The 23,711-nt window shown below is 45.9% G+C and overlaps 1 protein-coding gene across 1 annotated transcript in view; it reads left to right on the top strand.

The window, feature by feature from the left end:
* Positions 1-23,711, top strand: part of CDC73 (cell division cycle 73) — a 92,544-nt gene that overhangs the window by 8,757 nt on the left and 60,076 nt on the right. The window contains exons 4-10 of the mRNA XM_021064289.1: positions 1,878-1,940; positions 2,023-2,075; positions 5,234-5,322; positions 9,334-9,550; positions 13,317-13,415; positions 15,542-15,620; positions 17,095-17,159. Coding sequence (XP_020919948.1) covers positions 1,878-1,940; positions 2,023-2,075; positions 5,234-5,322; positions 9,334-9,550; positions 13,317-13,415; positions 15,542-15,620; positions 17,095-17,159 — 665 coding nt within the window. The remainder of the gene's footprint in view (positions 1-1,877; positions 1,941-2,022; positions 2,076-5,233; positions 5,323-9,333; positions 9,551-13,316; positions 13,416-15,541; positions 15,621-17,094; positions 17,160-23,711) is intronic.

Below are 23,711 nucleotides of genomic sequence, written 5' to 3'. Positions count from 1 at the left end.
GGAAAATGACCCTACCTGCCACCGTCCGCACACCGCCGTTTCCTTCCTGACGCGGTGGATGCACTGTCTTCGCTGCTGAGGCCAGTCACCCCTCCCTTTGTATGGATTCCGCCTCCTTTCACGTTGAGAGATTGTGCCTTTAAACTGTCGCTTCTCCCTCGCCTCATCAGTTTTGTCCTTTCTTCTGCATCCTTCCCTTTGGAATGCACACGGTAGGGTCTCTCATCAAGATTTGTTTTGATCCCCCCGCCTTCCTACTCTCTGCTGCTCCATTGTGTCTTCTCCCTTTTATTACAAAACTCTTTGCAAGAGTCTCCTTCCTCTTTCCCGCTGAGTCTCCCACCATCTACTCCAGTCTGAGTCTCTTCCTCACCATCTCCCTAAAGTCACGCTGACAAGGTCCACCCTGGCCCAAGGACTGCCACATCCTCGGGCTTCTCCTCTTCACACACAGTCGCGTATGATGCTGTGGACTCCTTACTCGCTTTACTTGGCATTTTTTGGGCGCCAGACTCTTGAGGGTCTTGTTTCTCATTGTCTGCCTTATTTCTGTTTGTTTCCTCCTTCCTTGTCACCAGTGCTGACATAGTCCTGAGCTCAGGTTTATAAATGCACCATCAGCATTTCCCCTTGGGTCTTGAACAGGCACCTGATGTTTAGTGTGTCCGAACTAGGGTGCCGGGCCCTCCTCCCTGCCCTGCAAGCAGAACTAACATGGCCCGTCTGTCCTGCCAGTGTTCCTGTCTCAGTCAGTGGTGAGGCCAGAGCCCCTCCCCATTTCTCATCGCTCGCGCCCATTCCATCAGCAAGCCCTTTCTTTCCCTGTAAAGCTGTGACAGCTTCTCACCGTTGGGCTCCCAGCCTGGTCCATCCTTGTCTCTAGACTGTTGCATAGCCCTCTGAAAGGTTTTCACGCGGGTCTTTTCTGCTGTGCAGTCTCTGCTTAGCCGTTGGTGACGTGTGTTTGGAAAAGTGCATCATCTTGATGGTGTTTCTCAGGGCCGCCCTGTGGCTTCTCATCACACGCAGGGTAAAGCTCACGCGCCTTAGCCTGACTCCGCGACCATGCTTCTCCAGGCCCCGTGACCTCACCTTCTGCAGTCTGCCTTTGCTCGCAGAGGTCCCCTCTTACTGGTCTTGTAGCTTTTCTAGCCTCAAGCCTTTGTACTTTCTGTCCCCTCGGTGTTACATTTTGTTTCTCTACATTGTCATGGCTCGCTCCTACCCCTCCATTCCGAGCCCAAATGGTCTTCCCTCCTGTACATGTGTGTTTGTCTTTATTTATGTCTGTATCCACTTTGTGTACCTGTGTCGTGACACTGGAGGATGTTCTTTATTAGTTTCAGGAGTTCCCATCATGGCTCAGTGGTTAATGAATCTGACTAGGAACCATGAGGTCACAGGTTTGATCCCTGGCCTTGCTCAGTGGGTTAAGGATCCGGCGTTGCTGGGAGCTGTGGTGTAGGTTGCAGACGCGGCTTGGATCCTGCGTTGCTGTGGCTCTGGCGTAGGCCGGTGGCTCCAGCTCCGATTGGACCCCTAGCCTGGGAACCTCCATATGCCGCGGGAGCGGCCCAAGAAATGGCAAAAAGACCAAAAAAAAAAAAAAAAAAGAAAAAGAAATGAAGTTGATTTCAGTCAGATCATCTCAGTTTGTAAACTAAATGGTCAAAAATAGTTTGTCCTCTTACAGATTTTCTAATACAGACTAACCTTTATAATAAAATGCTTCTACAAACCTGTTTAAAAACATACTGTTTTTAGGAACATCCCTGTGTATAAAGTAAGACATTCAGCAAGTCTCAGGCATTTCCCTTGTGATAGGCAGTGACGTCTGTTCAGATACGTGTCTCACATCAATCTTTTTGCCTTTTCAGCAACGTCGGCAAGTATAGACAGAAGCGCCCCTCTAGAAATAGGTCTTCAGAGATCTACGCAAGGTACGTCTTGCTGTGTGTTTATATGGAACTTTCAAAAACGTGTCCCCAAACCGTACATTTATTTCCTTGCCTTCTGTTACAGTCAAACGAGCTGCAGATGAAGTTTTGGCCGAAGCAAAAAAACCACGAATTGAGGTAATGAAACTTTGTTTTAAAAGTGTTTGGTTGTGTTGTGGAGATTGGAATTGTGTCGTAATGAGAGTTCTTTGCTCGTAGTAGACCTAAGAGCTTTTTTTCTGGAAAAGTGTTTGTCTTAGAATGAACAGCTGATTGGTAAGTAGCTTGACCTGTAGTTTCCCGTCTCTTACAAACAGGCTCTATGATCACTTTATTTCTTTTGTCTTTATGTCCTTATTGAGGAAATGGTTAGACGAGCTCAGTGGTCAGAAGGCTTTTCCTATAAAGATTCTGATGGAACTGCTCTAGGCTCTTGGGGCCTTCGTCTTTGTCCAGCTGCTCTGCTCTGCGGCTTGTGTGAAAACGGGCATGGATGCTATTGAATGAAGGGCGAGGCTGTGCTCCACTAGAAGTTGACAAAACAGGTCTCAGGCCACATTTGGCCTTTGTGATTCGGTTTGCCTACCCCTGCGATAAGGTGGAGTCGGGGTCTGCTTCCCTCTGCAGAGCTGTGAACATGTACTGCTTATTGCAGTTACTTCCGAAAATGTTGACGTGTCAGATTACGTGGTATTTTTGTTGTTGTTGTTGTTGATTTTTGGTAGCTTTTAATAGCCAGCAAGTGGAATATTGTATTGGTAAACAAGGATATAGTTCATCTTAAGTAGGAGATAGGTAAGAAATGCAGTTAACGTTGGAAAGGAAATTTGTTGACCATCTGGTGAGTGTACTGTGTGAGACAGTTAAATCTTAGGAATTTAAAATGTAGGATTACAGTACTGTGTGTTTAAATTTGTAACGAGTCCCGGGTCCGTTACATGTGAAGCTCTCTGAAGATGGAGCAACATGCATTAGAGGCACACTTAAAATCTGGGAAGGGATGAAACTGGTTACCTATCACTTAACACCAGTTAACAAGGAATAGCACTTGTAGTCAGCAGCAGTGCTAACAGTGCCGGGACCTCTGAAGTCTTTTCGTTTCACACTAGTAGGAAAAATCAAAGAGTTGTGCCTTTTGCACGCTAGTGAATAGCAGGGCATCCACAATTAAGGGAGGGTGAGAAGGGTAGCCACACAGGGACAGGGCAGGCTTTAAGTACTTGCAGGAAAATCCCTGACAAAATGCCATGCTGTGATTCTGTAATTTTCCTCAAGCGTAGAGTGGCCCTGATGCTTTTCTCAGAATGATAATGGTAATTAGCCTTGCTGTTACGACGCGGTGCTGTGGGTGATAGTCTCTGCGCTTTCTGTATATTATTGACTCACGTAATCCTCACCGCCCCCTCCCGAAATTGACGGTCCTGGGCATGCTCCTGAGAGCAGACAGCCTCAGAAAGGAGGGTCTTGCTGAGGCGTGTGTCGCCGTCGCCGGGGTTCAGGCCCAGGCCATGTGAGCCTTGACCTTTCCCCTCTGCTGGAGACAAGCTTGTGGCAGTAAAACTGGGATTTCCCCCCACTCTCTGTGCGAAAGGAAGTTATGACCCACTGTGTACAAAATGAGTAAATTTAGAGAGACCAGTTATTTGGAAAAAGCTGAAATTCATGGTTTAATTATTTGAACAAATTGCACCTATTAGGAAAGCACATTTGCTGGGATTCTAGTAACTTCAAAAATCAGCCTGAAATAGCATAATAGAATTCTTTCCAGAGCATCTGTAGAGTCAAAGTGAATTACATAAATAGCTCTATTACATAAACAGTTTTTAGTTCAGCAAATGTAGATGGAGGACCTTCTAGACACAGTGCTAGGAGAGAAGGCTTGTTAAAATCTAGGCTGTAGTTGCCTTTAAAATCAGTTTCCTGAGGAACTTGAGTAATATGTGTTAAACCTTTATTACAAATGGCAAGACTTTAAAGCATTTGTTAAAGTATTAATCTTTGCACTCACCTCAGCAGTATGCCTGGTTTTGGATCTTTGTGGCTATCTTGAATATACTGATGGTTTTATATAACTTCCTGATGTTACCTGTAAACTCTAACTCTGGGTCTCAGTTTCCTTATTTGTTGAATGTGGGAACTGAACTGGATCAGATTTAGTAAGCGTTGTTTCTAAGTAACCAGACACTGAGATTCTAATATCTAGAGATGAAAGCTGAGCTGCCAAGGTTCCTTTTCGATAAGAAGTGGCTCACGGGCACTTTGGAGGAAGCGCCTGGGGTTCTGAGGAACATACTTTGAAAACCATCATGGCTGCACTTCTGGTAGTTTGTTCTGTGCTGAGAGATTCAGGACCTGGGGCAACAGATGGAAAAAAAAAAATCTAGATCCAAAGTGACATTCTTTTTTTTTTTGTCTTTTTGCTATTTCTTTGGGCCACTCCCGCGGCATATGGAGGTTCCCAGGCTAGGGGTCGAATCGGAGCTGGAGCCCCCGGCCTACGCCAGAGCCACAGCAACGCGGGATCCGAGCCGCGTCTGCAACCTACACCACAGCTCACGGTAACGCTGGATCCTTAACCCACTGAGCAAGGCCAGGGACTGAACCCGCAACCTCATGGTTCCTAGTCGGATTCGTTAACCACTGTGCTACGACGGGAACTCTGAAAGTGACATTCTTGATGACTTCTCATAAAATTTAGTTCTAAACTCCTGAAGAGAAGGAATTTATTTGTCGTAGGATGCCTTTCTGAATAAAAGTAGCTATCGTATATTATAGGAAGACCACCTACTCATAAAACTTGGGGAGTTCCCTTTATGGCTCAGCGGTTAACGAACCCGACTAGGATACATGAGGATACATGTTCGATCCCTGGCCTTGCTCAGTGGGTTAATGATCCAGTGTTGCCATGAGCTGTGGTCTAGGTCGTAGATGTGGCTGTGGCTCGGATCCCATGTTGCTGTGGCTGTGGTGTAGGCCTGCGGCTGTAGCTCCGATTCCACCCCTAGCCTGGGAACTTTCATATGCTCTAGGTGAGGCCCTAAAAAGCCAAAAAAGAAAAAAAGAAGACTCACTAAAGTTTATTTATAAGCTTTTCGTTCTAATCTTATGTGATCAGCATATTGTTTAGTGTTTTGTCTTTATGTAACTAGAAGTATTTTAAAGTTGATGTAGGGCCAGTGATGCCTAAAACTCTTGGGCAGGAACTTTTTTAAGGAAAAGTTACGTGTGGTTTTTTTGGTTATTGTTCTGAAAGTTAAGTAGAAATTGAATATTCACTCGTGAGTGATTATTTTCAGGATGAAGAGTGCGTGCGCCTTGATAAGGAGAGGCTGGCTGCTCGTTTGGAGGGTCACAAGGAAGGGATTGTCCAGACGGAGCAGATCAGGTAAGAGTTGGGTCAGCGGGCAGTGGGCCGTCGAGATGATGGGAGTGAGTATAGAAAAAGGGACGCTCACGTGCTCTCTGCCCACCCTGCCGCCTTTTTTATAGGCCCCTGTGCCGTCAGTTCAGAAGAAGGCGCTTGAGCCTCTTTTAAGGTGGGGTGTTGGAGGCCACTGTGCCACTTACACTTTCTGGAAGATCTTCTTGCTTCCAGCATCACATCGATCCTTCTCTTTTCTTTACCTCTCTTTTTTGTTGTTGTTGTCTTTTTGCCCTTTCCAGGGCCGCTCCCTCGGCATATGGAGGTTCCCAGGCTCGGGGTCGAATCGGAGCTGTAGCCCCCGGCCTACACCGCAGCCACAGCAACGTGGGATCTGAGTCGTGTCTGCGACCTACTCCACAGCTCACGGCAATGCCGTGACCCTTCTTTTTAAAAAGTGACTCCAAGCCACTCGCTGGAGCAGTGGTGGGCACGCTGCTCTGCCAGGTACCGCGTATGCACTTTTACGTGTGCAACGTGATACACATGTTTACATTTAATACGATTATCATCGGTAAGTTTGATTCTAGCGCATCGATTTGCTTTCTTTTTCGTCGCTTCTGTTCTTTATCCTCTTCTGGGACTTCGTTGGGGTTAAAGGAGTACATGCTGTAATCCCATGACACCTTCTGGGTTGGCCGTGGGTGCTGTTCTTTGTTGGTGCTGTGGGTGCGCAGGGCGCTGAGTGAGCCTGGTTTGGGACAGGACAGTGCGGCCACCTCGCTGCCTCTGCTGGACCCCTTGGGGGGGGAAGGGGGGACCTCAACTGCAGGTAGGTCCCGCCAGCACCAGCGGTGTTGCTCCTGCGCGGGTCACCAGCGTACCGCGTGCTGTTCTGGCCCTTGGTCGAACGGTTCTCTTTGGAGGAGCTCTGAGTCGCGGGGTGGGGGGCAGTTTTGCTGGGCTCTGCCCGCCTCTTCTCTCCTGCCCTAGACCCATCGACCGAGTTTTTCCTTCTGCCTCAGAGACTTCTTTTAACACTTCTTTTTGGGTAGGTCTTCTGGTGATGAATTCTTTCAGCTTTTTGATTTCTGAAAAAGTTATTCCCGCTCCCCCTTTTTTTACGGGGCGAGGGGAGGGGTTTTTCACTGGATGCGGAATTCTAAGCTGCATCTTTTTTTTTTTTTCTTTTTTGCTACACCCGCAGCATATGGACGTTCCTGGGCCAGGGACTGAATTCCAGCTGCAGTCAGGGCAGCGCTGGATCCTTAAGTCACTGCTCCGGGCGGGGATGGAGCCTGAGCCTCAGCAGCGACCCGAGCCGCTGCAGAGACGGCAGTGGACCTTAACCTGCTGCCACAGCGGGATGCCTGAGCTACATCTTTTTAAGAACTTTAAAGAGGTTGTACCGCTGCTTTCTTGATTGTATTGGTTCTGATTAGAAACCAGCTGTGATCCTTATTTTTGTTTCTTTAGACAAAAATTTAAAGAATTAAATGTATAGAATTTAAATTTATATTTTGTGTCTTTTTTCCTCTGACTACATTAAACATTTCTGTATTGCTTCTTTTGAGCTATTTATTTATCACATGGCTTGAGGGAATTTTCTTCATGGTTCTTGTGCTTGAGGCCCATGGAGCTTTTTTCCGGGGATTTTGGGGTTCATAATTTTCATTGAATTTAGGAAATTTTTGGTATTACTTCTACAAAGTTTTTTTTTCTTTTTCCTTCCTTCTGGCCTGATTACTCACACTCTGATTCAAGTCCCAATAGCCAGTCTTATGTTCTTTTCCCTTTTTGTGGATTCTTTTTTTCTGTTTAATTTCTCTTTTTTTTGGAGTCTTTGTCCTCTCCATCTTGGATAATTTCTGTAGCTCCCTCGTTCACTCATATTTTTTTGTGGTTACATTTGCGTTGCGTTTGGCGTCTCCACCACTGTATTGTTTATCTCTACAAGTTTGTTCGCCTCACAGTCTGTGTCTGTACTTGTTGAACATATGGAGTTATTTCGTAAGGATTTTAATGTTCTTGTTTACTGCTCCTGCATCTGTGTCACTGTACAGTTGTGTTTAATTCCCCTCATTCTGGCTCGTATTGTCCTGTTCCTTCACCTGCCACTTCATCTTGGGATAGCAGACATTTTATATTTTATGTTGTGAGTGCTACATGCGTTTTGGGACGTGGTTAAATCACTTGGAAACAATTTGTTCCTTTCAGGTCTTGATTTTAAGGTTTGTTCATTGACTGCTGGTCAGTTAGGGTAAGCATTCTCCCCGCTTCTGCAGCAAGGCCGCTCTGAACATGCTCCCGGATGCCCCGGAGTGCTCGGAGGTCTGCAGCCTGGCTGGTGGGAGCAGGTGCTCGTCTTGGTTCTGTGTGGGCGCCTTGTTCCCTCGAACCCTCCTGGGTGGTTTATTCCTTGCTGTAGTTCCCACGCTCTTTGGTGCTAACCAGTCTTCGGCCAGAGTTCTGGGTGGGGAAGCTCTCTTCTCAGCACGCTGGCCCGTGGGTTCCACGCTCCTTCCTCTTGCTGGAATCCAAGTTCCATTTTCTCAAATCAGGGAGTCCAGTAAGTTGCCTGGGTTCTTTGCTTATGCCTTGTTGGAACCTTTCAAGGCCATAAACTGCGGCATTCATAGGGCTTATTTGTCAGAGGTCACTGTCTTTCACTGCTTGACGTCACATCTGGAGTAAGCTCTTGTTTGGTATGTTTTGACTTGTTATTTCAAGGCAGGATGGTTAATCCAGTTCCTGTTGCTTCGTCTTGTCTGGAAGTAAACGTCCAGAGATTGGCTGTCCAGGGCATGTTTGACTATAACTTGGGAAGGTGTTTGACTTTGGCACAAGGTATGCCAGTGTGCTCTGGCTTTTAAGGGAAAAGAGTCACACGCTGATGTGCACTGAGCATCTGCTGTAAAGACCCTTCACGCCTAATGGAAATGAAATAGCGTATATATGACACTGCTGTGTTTGAACCTGCCCGAACTCCCGACCTTTTCCCACATGTTGTTTCCATGTATTTGAGGATTGTCATCTTGTGATGAGAGTAATAATTTCATCAACTGCCGTTGAGATATCTGAACCCTTTTTTTGTATTACATTGTCAAAAATTCGGCTAAGCCTAAGATTATCATTTTAATGAAATCTATTTTCATTAAGTCTTTTTTTTATAGTTATGAAATCATAGCTTCTGTTTGCCATTTTACATGTTATTTGAAAGTGAAATAAAGGAAAAGAAAAGGAAAATTTCAGAATACTGTTTTACCTTCCATACCTTAAAGGGAATAAAAGTTTTTTCTACGTGGCATATAAAAGCTTCTGTCACCTATAAAATTGATGTGTTGTTACACTATGACACAGATTTGAAACCTTGAAATAAACTTCAAGGAAAGTGTGAACTTTGTTTTTTGTAGAATGAAGTATTTTTGCCCCCTTCCAAGGTGGTGGTGTGCACATGCTTACACATGCGTGTGTGTTTGTGTAATTTGTGTGGCTGGGAGGATTAGCAAATACGGGTCTCATATAAAAGACTTTTTTTTTTTTTTTTTTGCAGGGGCAGGGTGGGGTCCCAAGAAAGGTTTTTTGTAGGGCCAACCAAGGAGAATGGCTAACTCATGCCCCCAAAACCCAGACTCTTCAAAGGGTTTCAGCAAAGCAGTTTGAAATGCAAGGTGAGGGAGGGGTGTCCCAGGGTATGTGATCAACTTGTGCAGAATTCTCTGATTGGTTGATGGTGATTAATCTAAAAGGCCGTATTAGTGAATGCTTTTGAGGGGGCAAAATGAAAAAACGCAAAATTTTTTGTATTGTTCCTCCTAAGAAATTACTAATCTGCGTATGGTGCAGTAATTCTACATGGACTCTCCTTTACATGGTTATAAGTCATCAAGTCTGTCAGTTTTATAGATAAGAAGGAAATCTTAATTATGGCCACTTAAAGTGTTATTATCAGGAGCTTGTAAATGCAGCAAAATATTTTATGATGTACTCAAGCGATCCTTGCTATACACATACTAAAAAAGAAATTGCTTTCAGGTCTTTGTCTGAAGCTATGTCAGTGGAAAAAATTGCCGCAATCAAAGCCAAAATTATGGCTAAGAAAAGATCTACAATCAAGACGGACTTAGATGATGATATAACAGCCCTCAAGCAGAGGAGCTTCGTGGATGCTGAAGTGGACGTGACCCGAGATATTGTCAGCAGAGAGCGAGTGTGGAGGACTCGAACGACCATCTTACAGAGCACGGGGAAGGTAGTCAGAGTAGCTCACTGCGTCTCGAGAGTTGGTGTGCGCGCGCGCGTGTGTGTGTGTGCAAGCTGTGATTGCTTACGAAGTTGGCTGAAGTCTCCTGTGCAACATGAGTCATGCTGTAGATTTCTCGGTGGCCGTGTTTACCGTTCCAGTCTAGGGTGTGGTTGGTCGGTGGTCACCAGAAAAGGTGATGAAGAAGTCCGAATCAGAAGCAGGTCCTTGATGTCCACCTCATTGGCAAATCCAAACAGAGGCCCAGTGTTCTCGCCCATGAGGTTTTTGTTTAAATCTAATGAGCAGGGAATATTGGTAGCAAGCTCTCTAGGCATTAATTCCATTGTTAATGTTTTCCTCACAAAGGAGAGAACTTAGGAAAATCAGTCAGCAAACATGCTTTGAGTGTATTTGATATATTCTTTTTTTTTTTTTTTTTTTTTTTTGTCTTTTTTTGTCTTTTGTTGTTGTTGTTGTTGTTGCTATTTCCTGGGCCACTCCTGCGGCATATGGAGGTTCCCAGGCTAGGGGTTGAATCGGAGCTGTAGCCACCGGCCTACGCCAGAGCCACAGCAACGCGGGATCCGAGCCGCGTCTGCAACCTACACCACAGCTCCCGGCAACGCCGGATCATTAACCCACTGAGCAAGGGCAGGGACCGAACCCGCAACCTCATGGTTCCTAGTCGGATTCGTTAACCACTGCGCTACGACGGGAACTCCTATTTGATATATTCTGTTGTATGGAGGTAACAGCATTTGTTTATTCCTGATTAATGGAGTTGGTTTTTGCTGCAGTATTGTGGGTTTTCTTCCTTCCCTTCCTCCCCGCTTTCCTTCTCGCTGTTTCCTTCCTTCCCTTCCTTTCCATGATTGCGAACAGCTGCATTGAAAAAAGTCCTTGTACATACACACCTTCATGCCTTTATGTCTGCATATAGCAGAAGCATTACTTCCTGGAAGTGAACTGTTGTTTAAAGGAGATATGTAAATTTTGAACGATAAAAAGTTGAAAGATACTGAATGTTCCGTATCTTAGTAGCTCCCCAAACAGTTTGCATCAGTTCCTTTTCACTTACCTATTTTCAGCTGTTTTCCCCGCCCACATCCCAGTTTCCCCTTAAATGTTAATTCTTCACCGATGCACAGTTGTTCGCGGTGGCGATTTGGTGAGAAGGTTTATAGAAGTTGTGAGGTGACTGATGGAAGCGAACTTTAGCATTGGTCTAGGCAGGCTGGTTTTGTCTGCAGAATTGTTTGGATTCCAGCCTTAGTTACTGTGCTGTTTTAGTAGGAATACGACCACTAGAGGAGAGTATATGAAGGAAAGAATTCGTTTTCTCTTGTACTTAGAGTTGTTTCACACAGTACTCGAGGTCAAGATCAAGAATCATTCTCCTGAGCTTAAAATCATGGAGAAATCTGAGAATGTGGGTGGACCTTCTTCTCTGTATTTAAAATAAGGCGATCTACTGGTATTCATTTTTACTGCCTAGTGTGGCTAATAGTTGAATATTCGTACTTACATTGTTCTGTCAATGTTCATTGTAATTTTTGAAATGAACAATTTTCTTTGAGCTCTAGGTGGCAGGATTGTACCACCATTCGAAACTTAGTGTCTAATTTAATTTAATGTCGTTGGCACCAGTGTGTAATTTTACAAGTAAGTTAATACTTGGAAGAATTGTTTGGTAGCTAGGTTTGCTTCTGTGAATATTAACATTTTAAAATCAAAAACAACAATTTTGACTTTTAGTTTCTCTGTATGCTGTTTTCACCTGCCAAACTCTAAGAAACTTTTTAGGTACTTAACAGCCCTAAGAGGCTCTATGATTTTAGATAGATCTTCATTATTATCAGGTATCAGGGCTTTCTTATTTTCTGAGTTTTGGGACCAAAAGACAGGTTCAAAATTTCCATGAGAAAATACAAATACATACTTTTCTAGTTATTACTCTTGCAAGCACCCCACCTAAGGCAGCCTTTTTTTTTTTAATAATGCCATTAAAAATATACTTTTAAACTTACATAAACTAGTATTTGTTCGTTATTGAAAAATATATAAAAAGATTATAAGAAGATAATAATCACCTGTAATTGTACTACACAAATATAGCTAGTAACATTTTGATGGATTCTTCTAGAGTTTGTTTCTCTCATGCAGTACTTCATTACTTTCGAAGTAATGAAATTTGATTTTCACTTGTTCAGCCATTTTCATAATAGGATTTATTTGCATGTTCCCCTGTATTGACCTTGGAACTGCTGGTGCAAAAGCAGTGGTTGGTTTACTGCTGGCATCTAGGAATGCATCAAAGCATTGGCACCAAACTTTGCCCAAAGCCATTTTGGTCTTCACTCATTAATGATATCCTTGGTGAAATTTGAAAATTTACTAATTTTCTCGAGTCTTGGCCTTTGAGCAGATGTCTCTGTAGTATCTTCTGGGATGAGTCGGAACCAAAGAGCACGTCCGCAGTTAGAGTGGGGTGCTTGTCTCCCATGAAGAGCACTTGTGCATTAAGTTTCATGCTGACCCAGCTGCTTCTTCATAGAAAACCTTTTTGTTGTTTGAATGACTAAGTTATTCAGACTTGTTATTTGGCTGACTTTTTTTTTTTTTTGAAAATGAGGGAAGAAAGCCTGTTCCTTCAAGAAATGCAGCTGACAGTATATGTTTCCAGTAATAAAATGTGAACTTTCATGAGAAATTCAGAATTTGGGAGGTTTGTTTTTGCTACTGAGACCTTTACAGTTTGCTAAACTTAGTGCCACTTTTTTGTACATTTTGGAGAATAGTTTTTCATAAAGATGTTTTTTCACACGAATGGTTTTTCCCCCTTGTTTTTGAACTAATTAATATTTTTAAAATGTTTCAGCTTAAATTTCTAATGTGATACAGTAACCTAGGTAAGCTGTGTAAGTATAGATATTGTGAACTATGTAAACTTGGTCCAAGCAAGGAAATGGTGTTCTTAATTGTTTGGAGAAGAGAAATCAGGTCGCATTTGAGGTTCACGAGAACAGGAGCTGTGTCTAGTCACCGTTATATGCGAGTGCCAAGCAAGGTGTTTGGCTGATAATAATGCATATTGCTTAAAATGATATGTGATTGGCAAGCAGAATTAGGAGAGCCCCAAAGGAACCGAAGGAGAGTCTCAGGAGAAAAAAGAGTATTTGATGAAGGAAAGAGTAGTCAGATCAGCCAGCTTTGTTCATTGTTGCTCATGTTGTTCATGTGAAAGTTCATTAAGTTTAACGATGCTTCCCAACTTCCAAAATTTTGAAAAGTGCGTATCGACTCCTAATGAACAGTATTTCAAAACTTTCAGCATCTCGTATAAATTCTAGCAGTCTGAAATTAGCGCTGGAGCTTATTATATCTTTAAGAGAATATGGTAGTTGATTTCTTTCAGAATTAAGACGCCCTGTTGGCAACAGACCTGCCATATTTTAATTTTTTTTTAGAATGTTAACTTGTTTCCTGCTTGCAAATTTGAATAAATGGAGATTATGAATACATTTATAGCCAATTATGTGCTTTAAGTAAAATGAAAATAAATGAATAACACAGTTTAAAGTACTTAGTTGCTGGATGAATTTCCTAGTAGTAGTTGATTTTTACTTATGTGTGTAATAATCAAACCTCGTTATGATATGGTAGGGAAGAATTGATAGGAAGAAAACAGAGGCTGAAATTATTTGTTAAATAAACTTACCATCTTTGACTATTTAGTCTTAAGTGGACTTATTAAAATCCATTTGTGTTTTAGAACTTTTCCAAGAATATTTTCGCAATTCTTCAATCAGTGAAGGCCAGAGAAGAAGGGCGTGCACCCGAGCAGCGGCCGGCCCCGAACGCGGCACCTGTGGTAAGAATGGTTTGCTCCTTACGTGGTGGTTTTAATTAAAGTGATTGCTCACTGTTGAAAACATCTTAAAATACGTATTTAATTTTTAAAATTGATGTATGGTTGACACACAATATTATGTTAGTTTCAGGCACACAACATAGTGATTCGATATTTATGTATGGTACAAATCGCTGAGACTCTCATCACACAGACTTGCTGCAGGACTGCTGACTCCTCCCTACTCTGTGTATTGCAGCCCTGTGACTTGGTCATTTTTATAACTGGAAGTTTGCACCTCTTCGTCCTCTTTACTTATTTTGCCCCAACTCCCTCTGCCCTTTTCGGTGATCACTAGTTTGTCCTCTGCATCTGTGAGTCTGTTTGTTTTGTTTTGTTTGTTTTTTTGTTGCTGTTGTTTTTAGATTCCATATGTAACTGAAATCATACGGTATTCGTTTTTGTCTCTCTGGCTAGACTCCTTCCCATCTTGATGTGGCCTTTTCTTTGTATTCTGCTTGTAGAAAATTTGTTCTGCTCGTCGCAGATCATTCTCGGAGATAGCTGGTCTGTGTGTGCTTGTGGTTTTGGCCTGTGTGGGAAGGACTGAGTTCGGGATCTTCCGATTCCACCATCTTGATGAGGGACCTTAGAGTTGTAAAATCAGTAGCTTCTGAGCCTTTTACTGCCTCACCACACATGGGGGTGTGAAACCCTCCCTCCATTCAAAAGTTTCTTCAGCTGTGCTTAACTGGAGACATACCTGGATTATTACCTGTAAAGGGTTAGTTTGGAGAAGTCCTGTGTGTGGGTAAGCTGTAGCTGGCTTACTCTTTGTTGCTTGGGAGAATCACTAACCATGTTAAAAATATAAATGTCTAGGAGTTCCCAGGGGTCATATTAGAGCTGCGGCTGAGGCCTGTACTGCAGCTTGCGGCAGCACTAGATCCTTAACCCGCTGAGTGAGGCCAGGGATCAGACCTGCATCCTCACAGAGACAACGCTGGGTCCTGAACCAGCTGAACCACAACAGAAACTCCCAAGAACTGCTAGTTTAATTCACAGGTCCTTCGTGTTTAACTTTTTAGAGGTAGTGAATTTTTTGCTGGTATTTAGATAAATGTTTGAAGTGACTTTCTGGCAAGTATTAACGTGCCTTCTATTTGCCAGGCAATGAGCTGACAAAGACACAAGTGAGAGAGGAACTAAAAGTCCACAGCCTTTGCTCTCTTTGAGCTTAGGGTCTAGTGGGACGTACAGATGAGGCAGAGGTAATGGGACAAGTTGTTAGGTCAAATACAAGGTGCTTATAATTATCAATTGGTGGATGTCTTGAATAGCAATTAGTAGGAAACGCGTCAACATCTTAGAACAGTGCTGTAGAAGTGTACGCCTGGTGACAGTCTTGAATAAGTATCTTTTATTTGGAATAAAAATTAGAGTAACGTCCTACTGTAACAGAATGAAGAATATTGCCGTCTTTAGGAATACCGTGAACTTCCCAGGCAATTTTGGGAATATTTAAAGACATTTTTTTTAAGATTATTACAGACTGAGTTTTAAGTAACGTATTTGTGAATTAAATGATAGGTCATTAGATTGGCTAGTTTTTCTAAGTATTTTTAAAAAATAAGGTCTTCGTTAACTGCAGTCTTACACTGCATGTGTATAAATGGGTTTATTGTCATTGTTGTCTTATTTAAGTATTAATAATTTGGAAAATAATTAGCTTAAAGGCTCCAAAATGTCAGCTCAGTAAACTTTGAATTATAAGGTTTTTTGTTGTTGCTGTTGCTGAAGAAAGATAATTGATGATTGGAAGGAGTTTACTAATTTATAAAGAAATTTAAGTAATTAAGTGAAATTAATAAGTATACCCGTTTTATTTTTGTACTTTCTAAGATTGTGCTTTTTACTTTGGGGCGCATTTGCCGAGGGTCCCTTGCCTTGTTCCTGGTGGGGATGGTGATTCTCCAGGAGTCAGTAGTCTCTTGAAAAGAAGCTTCAAATGACTCCCCACTTTTGTCTGCTCCTTCCTGTTATTGGCTATAGGAAGAAAAAGGCTTATTGTGGTTTTTCTTCTGAGTGTTAAGTGACTCTTTAGACAGTTCGAATGTGTGACTCAAAGTTGCTGTGTTTTTTGACAGGATCCCACGTTGCGTACCAAACAGCCCATTCCAGCTGCCTACAACAGATACGACCAGGAGAGATTCAAAGGGAAAGAAGGCAAGTCACTTCGTTTTTGTCTCCCCGTCACTGTGGTTGTGCTGAACTTGAGAGGCAGTGCGGCCTGATGGTCACAGTGGGGCGTGGCACACGCGTGTGCACAGGCCGGGTGTGTACCCTGCATGTTTCTGGTGACAGCCACACGCATGCGGTGCTGTATTCTCCACGGCTCCTCTAGTGCCGGCTCAGCCGTCTTGAAGTGTGACCGAGATCATGCGGCCGGCAAAGCCCAAAAGCACCGTCTGGCACCTGATAGAATAACTGTGCTACGTTACTTGAACCGCAGTCTGTGTGTGTCTCGTCCTGTGTGTGGCTACCGTGCAGAAGGCAGGATGAGCAGTAGTCCCGCTCTCTTAGGGCTACTGTGGGGATTCAGCGAGTTAAGAAGGTCCCTAGACTAGTGACGGGTAGGTAGTAGTTATCTGTAAATAACGGCTATTGTCTGTCTGCCTGAATTCTGTTTTTCAAAGTTAACTCTGCGGTGGAGATTCTGTGTATCAGCTGGTAACCCTCCCCGTTATAAGTGTGCACCTTGAGATCTTGGGAGCACAGGGAGCAGGGACCTGTGGGCACTGCTCTGCCACAGCCACACGGCTGCCTCACAGGGGCCCAGTTCCCCGCAGCGAGGCAGGAGGTGTGTGAGGGTGGGACTCCTGTCAGCGCGACTCGTCCCCGGAGCTTGGTTTATCTCAGCTTCGTCCATGAAAGATGAGAAGGGGCACCGGGAAGTTCCACCTTGGTGGTGTTTTCCTGCTTGATCTGCAGCCTCCGCTCACGTTTTCTGACGGGTATAGGGCCCTCAGGCAGTGGATTCTGTGGCCTGATTCCACCTCCTGGCTGAAGGCAGGCGCTGAACACATGCCCTGGAAAGGCGGTTGTCCACTCTTTGATCCTTTCGGAGTGAATTACATAAAGTCGGGCGTGGCGGGGAAGAGCCCACCGACCAGACCCAACCTCCTTGGGCCGAGTCCGGCGGCGCTCGTTTGTTTACAGCGTAGTTGGTCCTGCTCCTGGGCTTCAGCTGCCCGAGTCGGGGTCGTGATGGAGACCGTCTGGCTCGCTGTCTGCAGAGCCTTTAGTACCTGCCAGGACACTCGGGAAGCTCTGCCGGGCCTCTGTCCCGGGAGCCCTCTTGCTCTGCCCCACATGGCTGCTCTCCGAATCACGTCGCGAGGCCAGCGTCTTGGGGTGGCGAAGTCCTTCCTTCAGCCTCCTTTCCGACATCCCCAGCCAGCTCCGTGGCTCTCGGTGCAGGCCGTCCTCGCCGCCTCTGCACGGTTGGGCTCCCGGGCGGGTACTGAGTAGATTTCCGAGACTGTCATTCATTCTTTGTCAGGTTTTTACCTTCACAGGTATGTAGTTTAGCTTTATTCGTTTAGTAGATTCAAGGCTTTGTTAACTCTGTGGAGCGGCCCGCTGTAAAGCAGGTGGTTAATTTAGATAAGATTGAATGGCACCTCCCTTCTCTTTACAGAAACGGAAGGCTTCAAAATTGACACGATGGGCACCTACCACGGGATGACGCTCAAGTCGGTGACGGTAAGTGGCGCTGGCCGCGGAGGTTCCGGCGTTCCCGCAAGGCGTTCCCGCAAGGCGTGTTCCCGCAGGGCGTGTGAGGGGCAGCGTGGAAGGAGGTCCCTGCTCTTCGGTGTTTCCCCTTTGAGGCTTTTCTCTCTAGTGACCGGTTGTGTTGACAGGTCTGTGAGGTGATGATTTGATTTACGGGTGTCTTTTTTTTTTTTGAAACTGAGTTGAGCGTGTGCCAATAAAAGCTGTTTTGGTTAATTTGCAAGTAGGTTGGATGCTGCCTGGTTAGAGAATTGAAAGCCAGTGAGGAGCCGTGAGGTTCCGTTTGGGAGCGTTCCCAGTTGCCCTCACATCGTAGGTCCCTCGGGATGCAGTGCCTCACACTGTAACGGAACAGATGGCAGCGGGTGACGTCGTGCTGCCAGGGGCACACCTGACAAAAGCAAACACTGGATGTCCGGGATTATAAGCCTTTGGTTCACTTACAGCAGCCATTCCTCTTCATTTTGTAACCGCCCGAAGATGGCTGTTTCTGGATGATCTGACCAAGCCCTGTTTTTTAAAGGAGAACTTTGGTTTGCGCGGCGTTGGAAGTCTGCGTCTGTCCCCCGACACCGTTATCCCCCCCCGCCCCGGGTCGGGTCGCCAGCCGTCCTCGTGTGGCTGAGCCGTTTCCCTCACCTTCCGTGGCGTCTTCCTCTGGTCGTCACTCCTCTGCGCGCCAGTCGTGGTATCTTTGCGTTTTTGCTTCGTCTGTTCGTTTCTTTTGTTCAGGTTTCACATGTGAATGAAGTCACGGGACATTTGTCTTTCGTCACCTCTGTTTTGCTGATACATTCATAATTGTCAGCAGACTTGCTTTTGACCTAGTGGAGTTGTGTGTGGACTCCTTACTTGTCCAGCAGGTGCTTCCTGAGTCCCTGTGTCGGGCCCGGTTGCCGTGGCCAAGCCAGGCCGGGCGTCTTCGGTGCGGAGTCAGAGCAGCCCTCTGAGGGGCGACCCCTCTGGGGTGGTGACGGTTGAAGGGGATTCCGTGACGGCCCGCAGGGCTCAGGGCTGAGGCCCGCGTGGCGGCAGCACCGGGGCCGCTGTCTCCAGAGTCGAGTGCTTGAGGAGAGGGGTGAGGGACTAGGTAGCCTCTTCCATGACGTCTGCCTAGTTCTTCCTGACTTCAGACGGTAACGGGAGCTGTGAGATCTAACTTAGGCTCTTCTAGCCTCACTTAATGACATTTCCTTGGGTTCCGAACTTGCCTCCCAGCCATTCCTCAAATGAGTTGTCATGAAACTGATGTTTTTATTCTTATTGGTAGCCATCAAAATAAGGGTTTTGTGGTTATTGCTGTTGTCGTTGGTTTTACTTTCGTCTCATCTGAAATGCTGTGAAATTGACTTCATGTCTGAGCTTCTATACCAGGAGTAAAGTCATTGATGGTGTGTGTGTGTGTGTGTGTGTGTGTTTGTTTTGGGGGCTGCACCCGCCGCATATGGAGGTTCCCAGGCTAGAGATCGGAGCTACAGCTGCCGGCCTCCACCAGAGCCGCAGCAGTGTGGGATCCAAGCCCTGTCTGTGACTTACACCACAGCTCACGGCAATGCCAGATCCTTAACCCACTGAGCGAGGCCAGGGATCGAACACGCAACCTCCTGGTTTCTAGTGGGATTGATTTCTGCTGCGCCATGATGGGAACTCCAGTGTTGGTTTTTAATAGATGCTTTTTTCAGAACAGTTTTTCTGAAATCCAGGGACAGCTTTTTAATTAAACAGTGTGAGAATGCCATTGTGGCTCTGCTTCCTTATCAGAAACTTTGTTCCTAAAAATATGTAACAAGAGGCAAATTTAAACAAACCTATGGTGTGTGATTTTCCAGAGCTAATCACACAAAAACATGGATGGGAGTGCAACAGAAGGATTAAAAATGGTCGCATTGTTAGCATTTTTAATATTTTAAAGCCCAGTTTGAATCTCTGTGCTGATGTGACTTGATTGATTTTAGTAGTTGTTAGTAGAACATAGAGAACTTTGAAATATGAAAGCCTTGAAATTACTCAAAGAATTAATTCTCTTTTTAGTTGAATCTCAAACTTATCCTTTCGGTGTAATGTTTTTTCTCCTCTTTTTTTTCCTTTTGAAATGGTGACCTGTTTGTAAGCTTATGAGTTTCTGCTTTTTTCTCCGATTAAGGACATTTCTTTTATAAGATCCACCCAGACATATAAAGCAGTTAAAGGCTTTGTGGTACAGATTGAACTTCCTTTCTAAGTTACTTGCAGCTTATTTTGCTGCCATTGTTCTTCAGGGTTTTGATGTATAGTTACTAAATTAGTTTCAGTCTGCATTGGAACTGATCTGGCTTATTCATGTTGGGGGGGGAACGGGACGACATGTTCTGGCTCCTATTTATTCTTTCCTTCCTTCTTCCTGAATATCACTGACTTGGGATTACCGTGCTGTCTTCATTTTTGAGGAGACTTTTGCACTGTGAAATCCTGCAGATTTCCTTTAAGGTCATTATTTGAAGCAATTCCAGCAGACACTCTAGTTGTCATAATCTGTCTTTTAAAAAATCATTTTCCTGATAGTACTAAACTCGGGTGGATTTCCAGTACCATCAACTTTTCCTTTTCCGAAGGATCCAGAATCTCAGTCTCCACAAGTTTACCTTCTTAGCGGGGAGTGCGTACATGAGCCCGTCAGTGACCGCCCCGTCCCGGTTCTGAAAGCTGCCTCCGTTCTCACTTGGTTGTCAGGTCGCTTGTTCGGCTCTGCGGGAAGTGTCGCGGGCGTGCGCTGCACCCGAACGCTCTGCGGCTGGGGCGCCAGCTGGGCCTCCGAAGATGGCCAGAGTCCATTACGACTCTCTGACTGGAGACAGACCCCCCCCCCGCCCCTCCCCCGCCCCTTCCCGCCTGCCTCCCCCTCCCCTCCCCCTCCTCCCTTCCCCTTCCCTCCCCTCCTCTTCCCCTTCCCCTCCCTCCTCCTCTTCCCCTTCCCCTCCTCCTCCTCCCTCCTCCTCTTCCCTCTTCCCCTCCCTCCTCGCCTCCCCCCTTCCCCTCCCTCTTCCCTCCCCTCCCTCTTCCCCTCCCCCCGCCCCTCCCCCGCCCCTTCCCTCCTGCCTCCCCTCCTCTTCCCCCTTCCCCTCCTCTTCCCCCTTCCCCTCCCTCCTCCTCTTCCCCTTCCCCTCCCTCGTCCCCTCCCCTCCCTCCTCCTCTTCCCCTCCCTCCTCCTCTTCCCCCTTCCCCTCCCCCTCCTCCCCACCCCTCCCCCTCCTCCCACCCCTCCCCTCCCTCGTCCCCTCCCCTTCCCCCCTCGTCCCCTCCCCTCCCCCTTCCCCTCCCCTCCCTCTTCCCCTCCCCTCCCCTCCCCCCTCCCCTCCCCTCCCCTCCCTCTTCCCCCTCCCCTCCCCTCCCTCCTCCCCGCCCCTCCCTCTACTCTTCGGTCAGGTCCTCAGAGCCGGTCAGCAGAGCGCCCTGGCGCGTGCCGTGTCCTGAGCCACGGGCTGGGAGGGCAGCATGCGCCACACCCGGCACGTGCTCCTGGGCTGTGTCCTGGTCTGTTGGAGAGACACGTTCGTCCGTCTCTCCCCTATAAAATGAGGGCTGGGCCAGGTGTGTGGAGGTGCCCGCTGCTGGGAGCCCCCTACCTGGAGGGTTTTCTGTGGGCGTCAGCGCTTCCTCGAGGAGGTGGCGCGTGGAGTGGGGGAGTGGGAGTGGGAGCCGACCTGAGGTGGACTCGAAGGCAGCCCGCCAGGCTCGTCCCACCCGGGCGCTTCTCCGGCGTCCTGCTGACCCCCCCCAACCCGCAACCCGCGCCGTCCCGCCCCACTCTTGCCAGGGCCTCTGCGCGTCCTCGCGCGGCCCCCCGTGGCTCCGCAGGCCTCCGCCTCCGCCGGCTGTCCGAGCGCCTTTTACTCACCAGCGCCGAGGACGGCAGAGCCTGGCGCACAGCGGGGCTGCGCGTGCAGCTTCTGGGAGCGGCGCGGGGCCCTGGGCCCGCTGCCTCCGGGGGGGGGGTGTCCCCAGCTCGCCCCTGGCCTCGGCCCCCCGGCCGGCGCTGCTTCCCCTCCTCCCCCGACGACCCTCTGCCTCCAGACGGCGCTGGCTCGTTGGAAGGTCGTCGGCTGGAAGCACTGCAGAGGTGCGGCGTTGAGGGCAGCGCTGGCTTTGACGCTCGGCCCGCCCTCTCCTCTGCCGCACCTGCAGCCGAGAACGCAGGGAACCTTCCTATGGGCGGGCTCGGTGCTGTGTTACAGTGAGGCTAACAGCACTCACATTGCAGCGTTATCGATGAGTTGAAGAGACTCTGTAGAATGCTTAGCACAAAAAGGACTCAATAAATAAAGGGTAGCTACCTTTATTTTATGTATAATGTCGGTTTCATGGGTAAATGTAGGCAACTGTAGCTTCAGTGATGTTCTTTATGTGTTTAATGATACAGTTTTCCTTCAAGGCTATGCAGATGCGTTTATTTAAATGTTATGAGACTCCTTTCCCTCTCCAGTAACGAATATTTTTTACTCTGGCTCTGTAGGTTTATTGTATAGTTCTTTAGCCTTTGAGAGAAGATTGCTGCGAAAGAGTTACACTAGGTGTGTGACTGCTTAGCTAGGTTAATAGAGAGCTGTTTATCTGTTAGGGCTCATATAGAGAAAGAAATGTAATTTATTTAGATTTCAGTTAGTTACTTTGATCTGAAAAGTATATAAAGTGTTAAAATTTTGATGTGTACCGCAGAATTATGAGTATTACTTTTATAATAACTTTCTGTAGTCTACATTTAGTTGGCATTTGATTTTGCTTGAGAATATGTTACACTTGAAAGAATTTTCAGAAGTGTGTTGCCTCTCTTGATGTGTCAGCCAGAGCAGTGTAAAGGGCACCCCGAAATAAAACACAATGTATGTTTTCTGTCAGAACCTGTTATATGTCTTAAGCGTTTGAAAGTTAATTTTATGTATTCATTACCTGTTAACATGAAATAATACTCAAGTGTTAACGTATTGCTGTTTTGTGCTTCGCTTATTTTTTTTAAATCATATCTGCATTTCATAGACTTCTCATCACTAAATTGAACAATGCTGTTTTCTCTCTACTCACAACTTCCTTTATGTGCCTTTTATATAGTAGTTTTCCCTGAGGGATTTTTTTTAAATAATGTGCTTATTATTAAAAATAATAATAATAATAAAATTTAAAAAGCAGTTCCCGTTGTGGCGCAGTGGTTAATGAATCCGACTAGGAACCATGAGGTTGCAGGTTTGATCCCTGGCCTCGCTCACTGGGTTAAGGATCCGGCGTTGCTGTGAGCTGTGGTGTAGGTCCCAGACACAGCTCAGATCTGGTGTTGCTGTGGCTCTGGCGTAGGCCGGTGGCTGCAGCTCTGATTCGACCCCTAGGCTGGGAACCTCCATATGCCGCCCTAGAAAAGACCAATAAATACATAAATAAATAAGTACGGTGCTCGTTATCGATCTGGAGCATACCTCGATACAGGAAAGACAGAAAGCCTGCTATTACGATTTGTGTGCCTCTTTGTGCAGCACATACGGCATCAGGTTTTCTCATCTGAAAAGTGGTATTGTGATAACTTCCTCTGGGATTTCTTCACGGTTTAATGTGCACAGGTGGGGCCTGTGTGGCATTGTCTCCTTCAGCGCCGCCGGTAGCTTACCGTACGGTACACGTCTCATAAGCGTTTATACCGAGTAACGCAGAGGGACCCCCTCTGGATGAACAGGATGACCTGCAGAGTGAGCAGTTAACTTGGGTGGGTTCAGTCACTTTACAGTGATCCCTTCCTAAAGGTGTTAAAATCTCCTTTTAACCTTAATATTTAATGAGCAGAATCAGCATTTTGATGCTAATTACTTAGAGAAAAATGAGTAATATTACAGAACATAATAAATGTCAGGGAATTGTAATGCCTAAAACTTATTTTTGTCATGTTACCTTTTTTTATTTTTATGGCCATGCCTGTGGCATGTAGAAGTTCCCAGGCTAGGGGGCAAATTGAAGCTGCAGCTGTGGCCTGTGCCACAGCCTCAGCAAGAGTGGATCCAAGGTGCATCTACGACCTACACCAAACCTTGTGGCAGTGCCAGACCTTAACCCATAGAGTGAGGCCGGGGTTTGAACCCACACCCTCACAGAGTTGACGGCGGGTCCTCAAACCTGCTGAGCCACAGTGGGAACTTGCAGATACTATTTTATATCTTTTTCTTCATTAATTTGAAGGAAAAAGATGAATATGTAATACTTCTTTTACTTTCATGACATGATTTGAATTAGCTCATTCATTTGAAAAAGTGTAGTATATTAATATACTTAAATTGGGTGATTAGGTATTTTCTTGATGGGAACTTTTCTGTTGTCTGCTGTTGGCCAAGTTTTAGTTTGCTTTATCAATTTCTGCATCTTTTAAAATTTATATATTTTTAAATCTTCAGTGAATTTTTGATCTTTTATATGAAACCTACATACAGCTTTTATTTTCCTAGCATTTTCGTGTTTTCGTCTTAATAGTCATTGGGTCGTGCTGTCAGTTTGCCCCTTCCCCTCCCCTCT

Source organism: Sus scrofa, chromosome 10 (genome assembly GCF_000003025.6).
Source record: "Sus scrofa isolate TJ Tabasco breed Duroc chromosome 10, Sscrofa11.1, whole genome shotgun sequence".
Lineage (NCBI taxonomy): Eukaryota > Metazoa > Chordata > Mammalia > Artiodactyla > Suidae > Sus > Sus scrofa.
The sequence above is the reverse complement of the archived record's forward strand: the minus strand, read 5'-3'. Positions and strand labels throughout refer to the sequence as shown.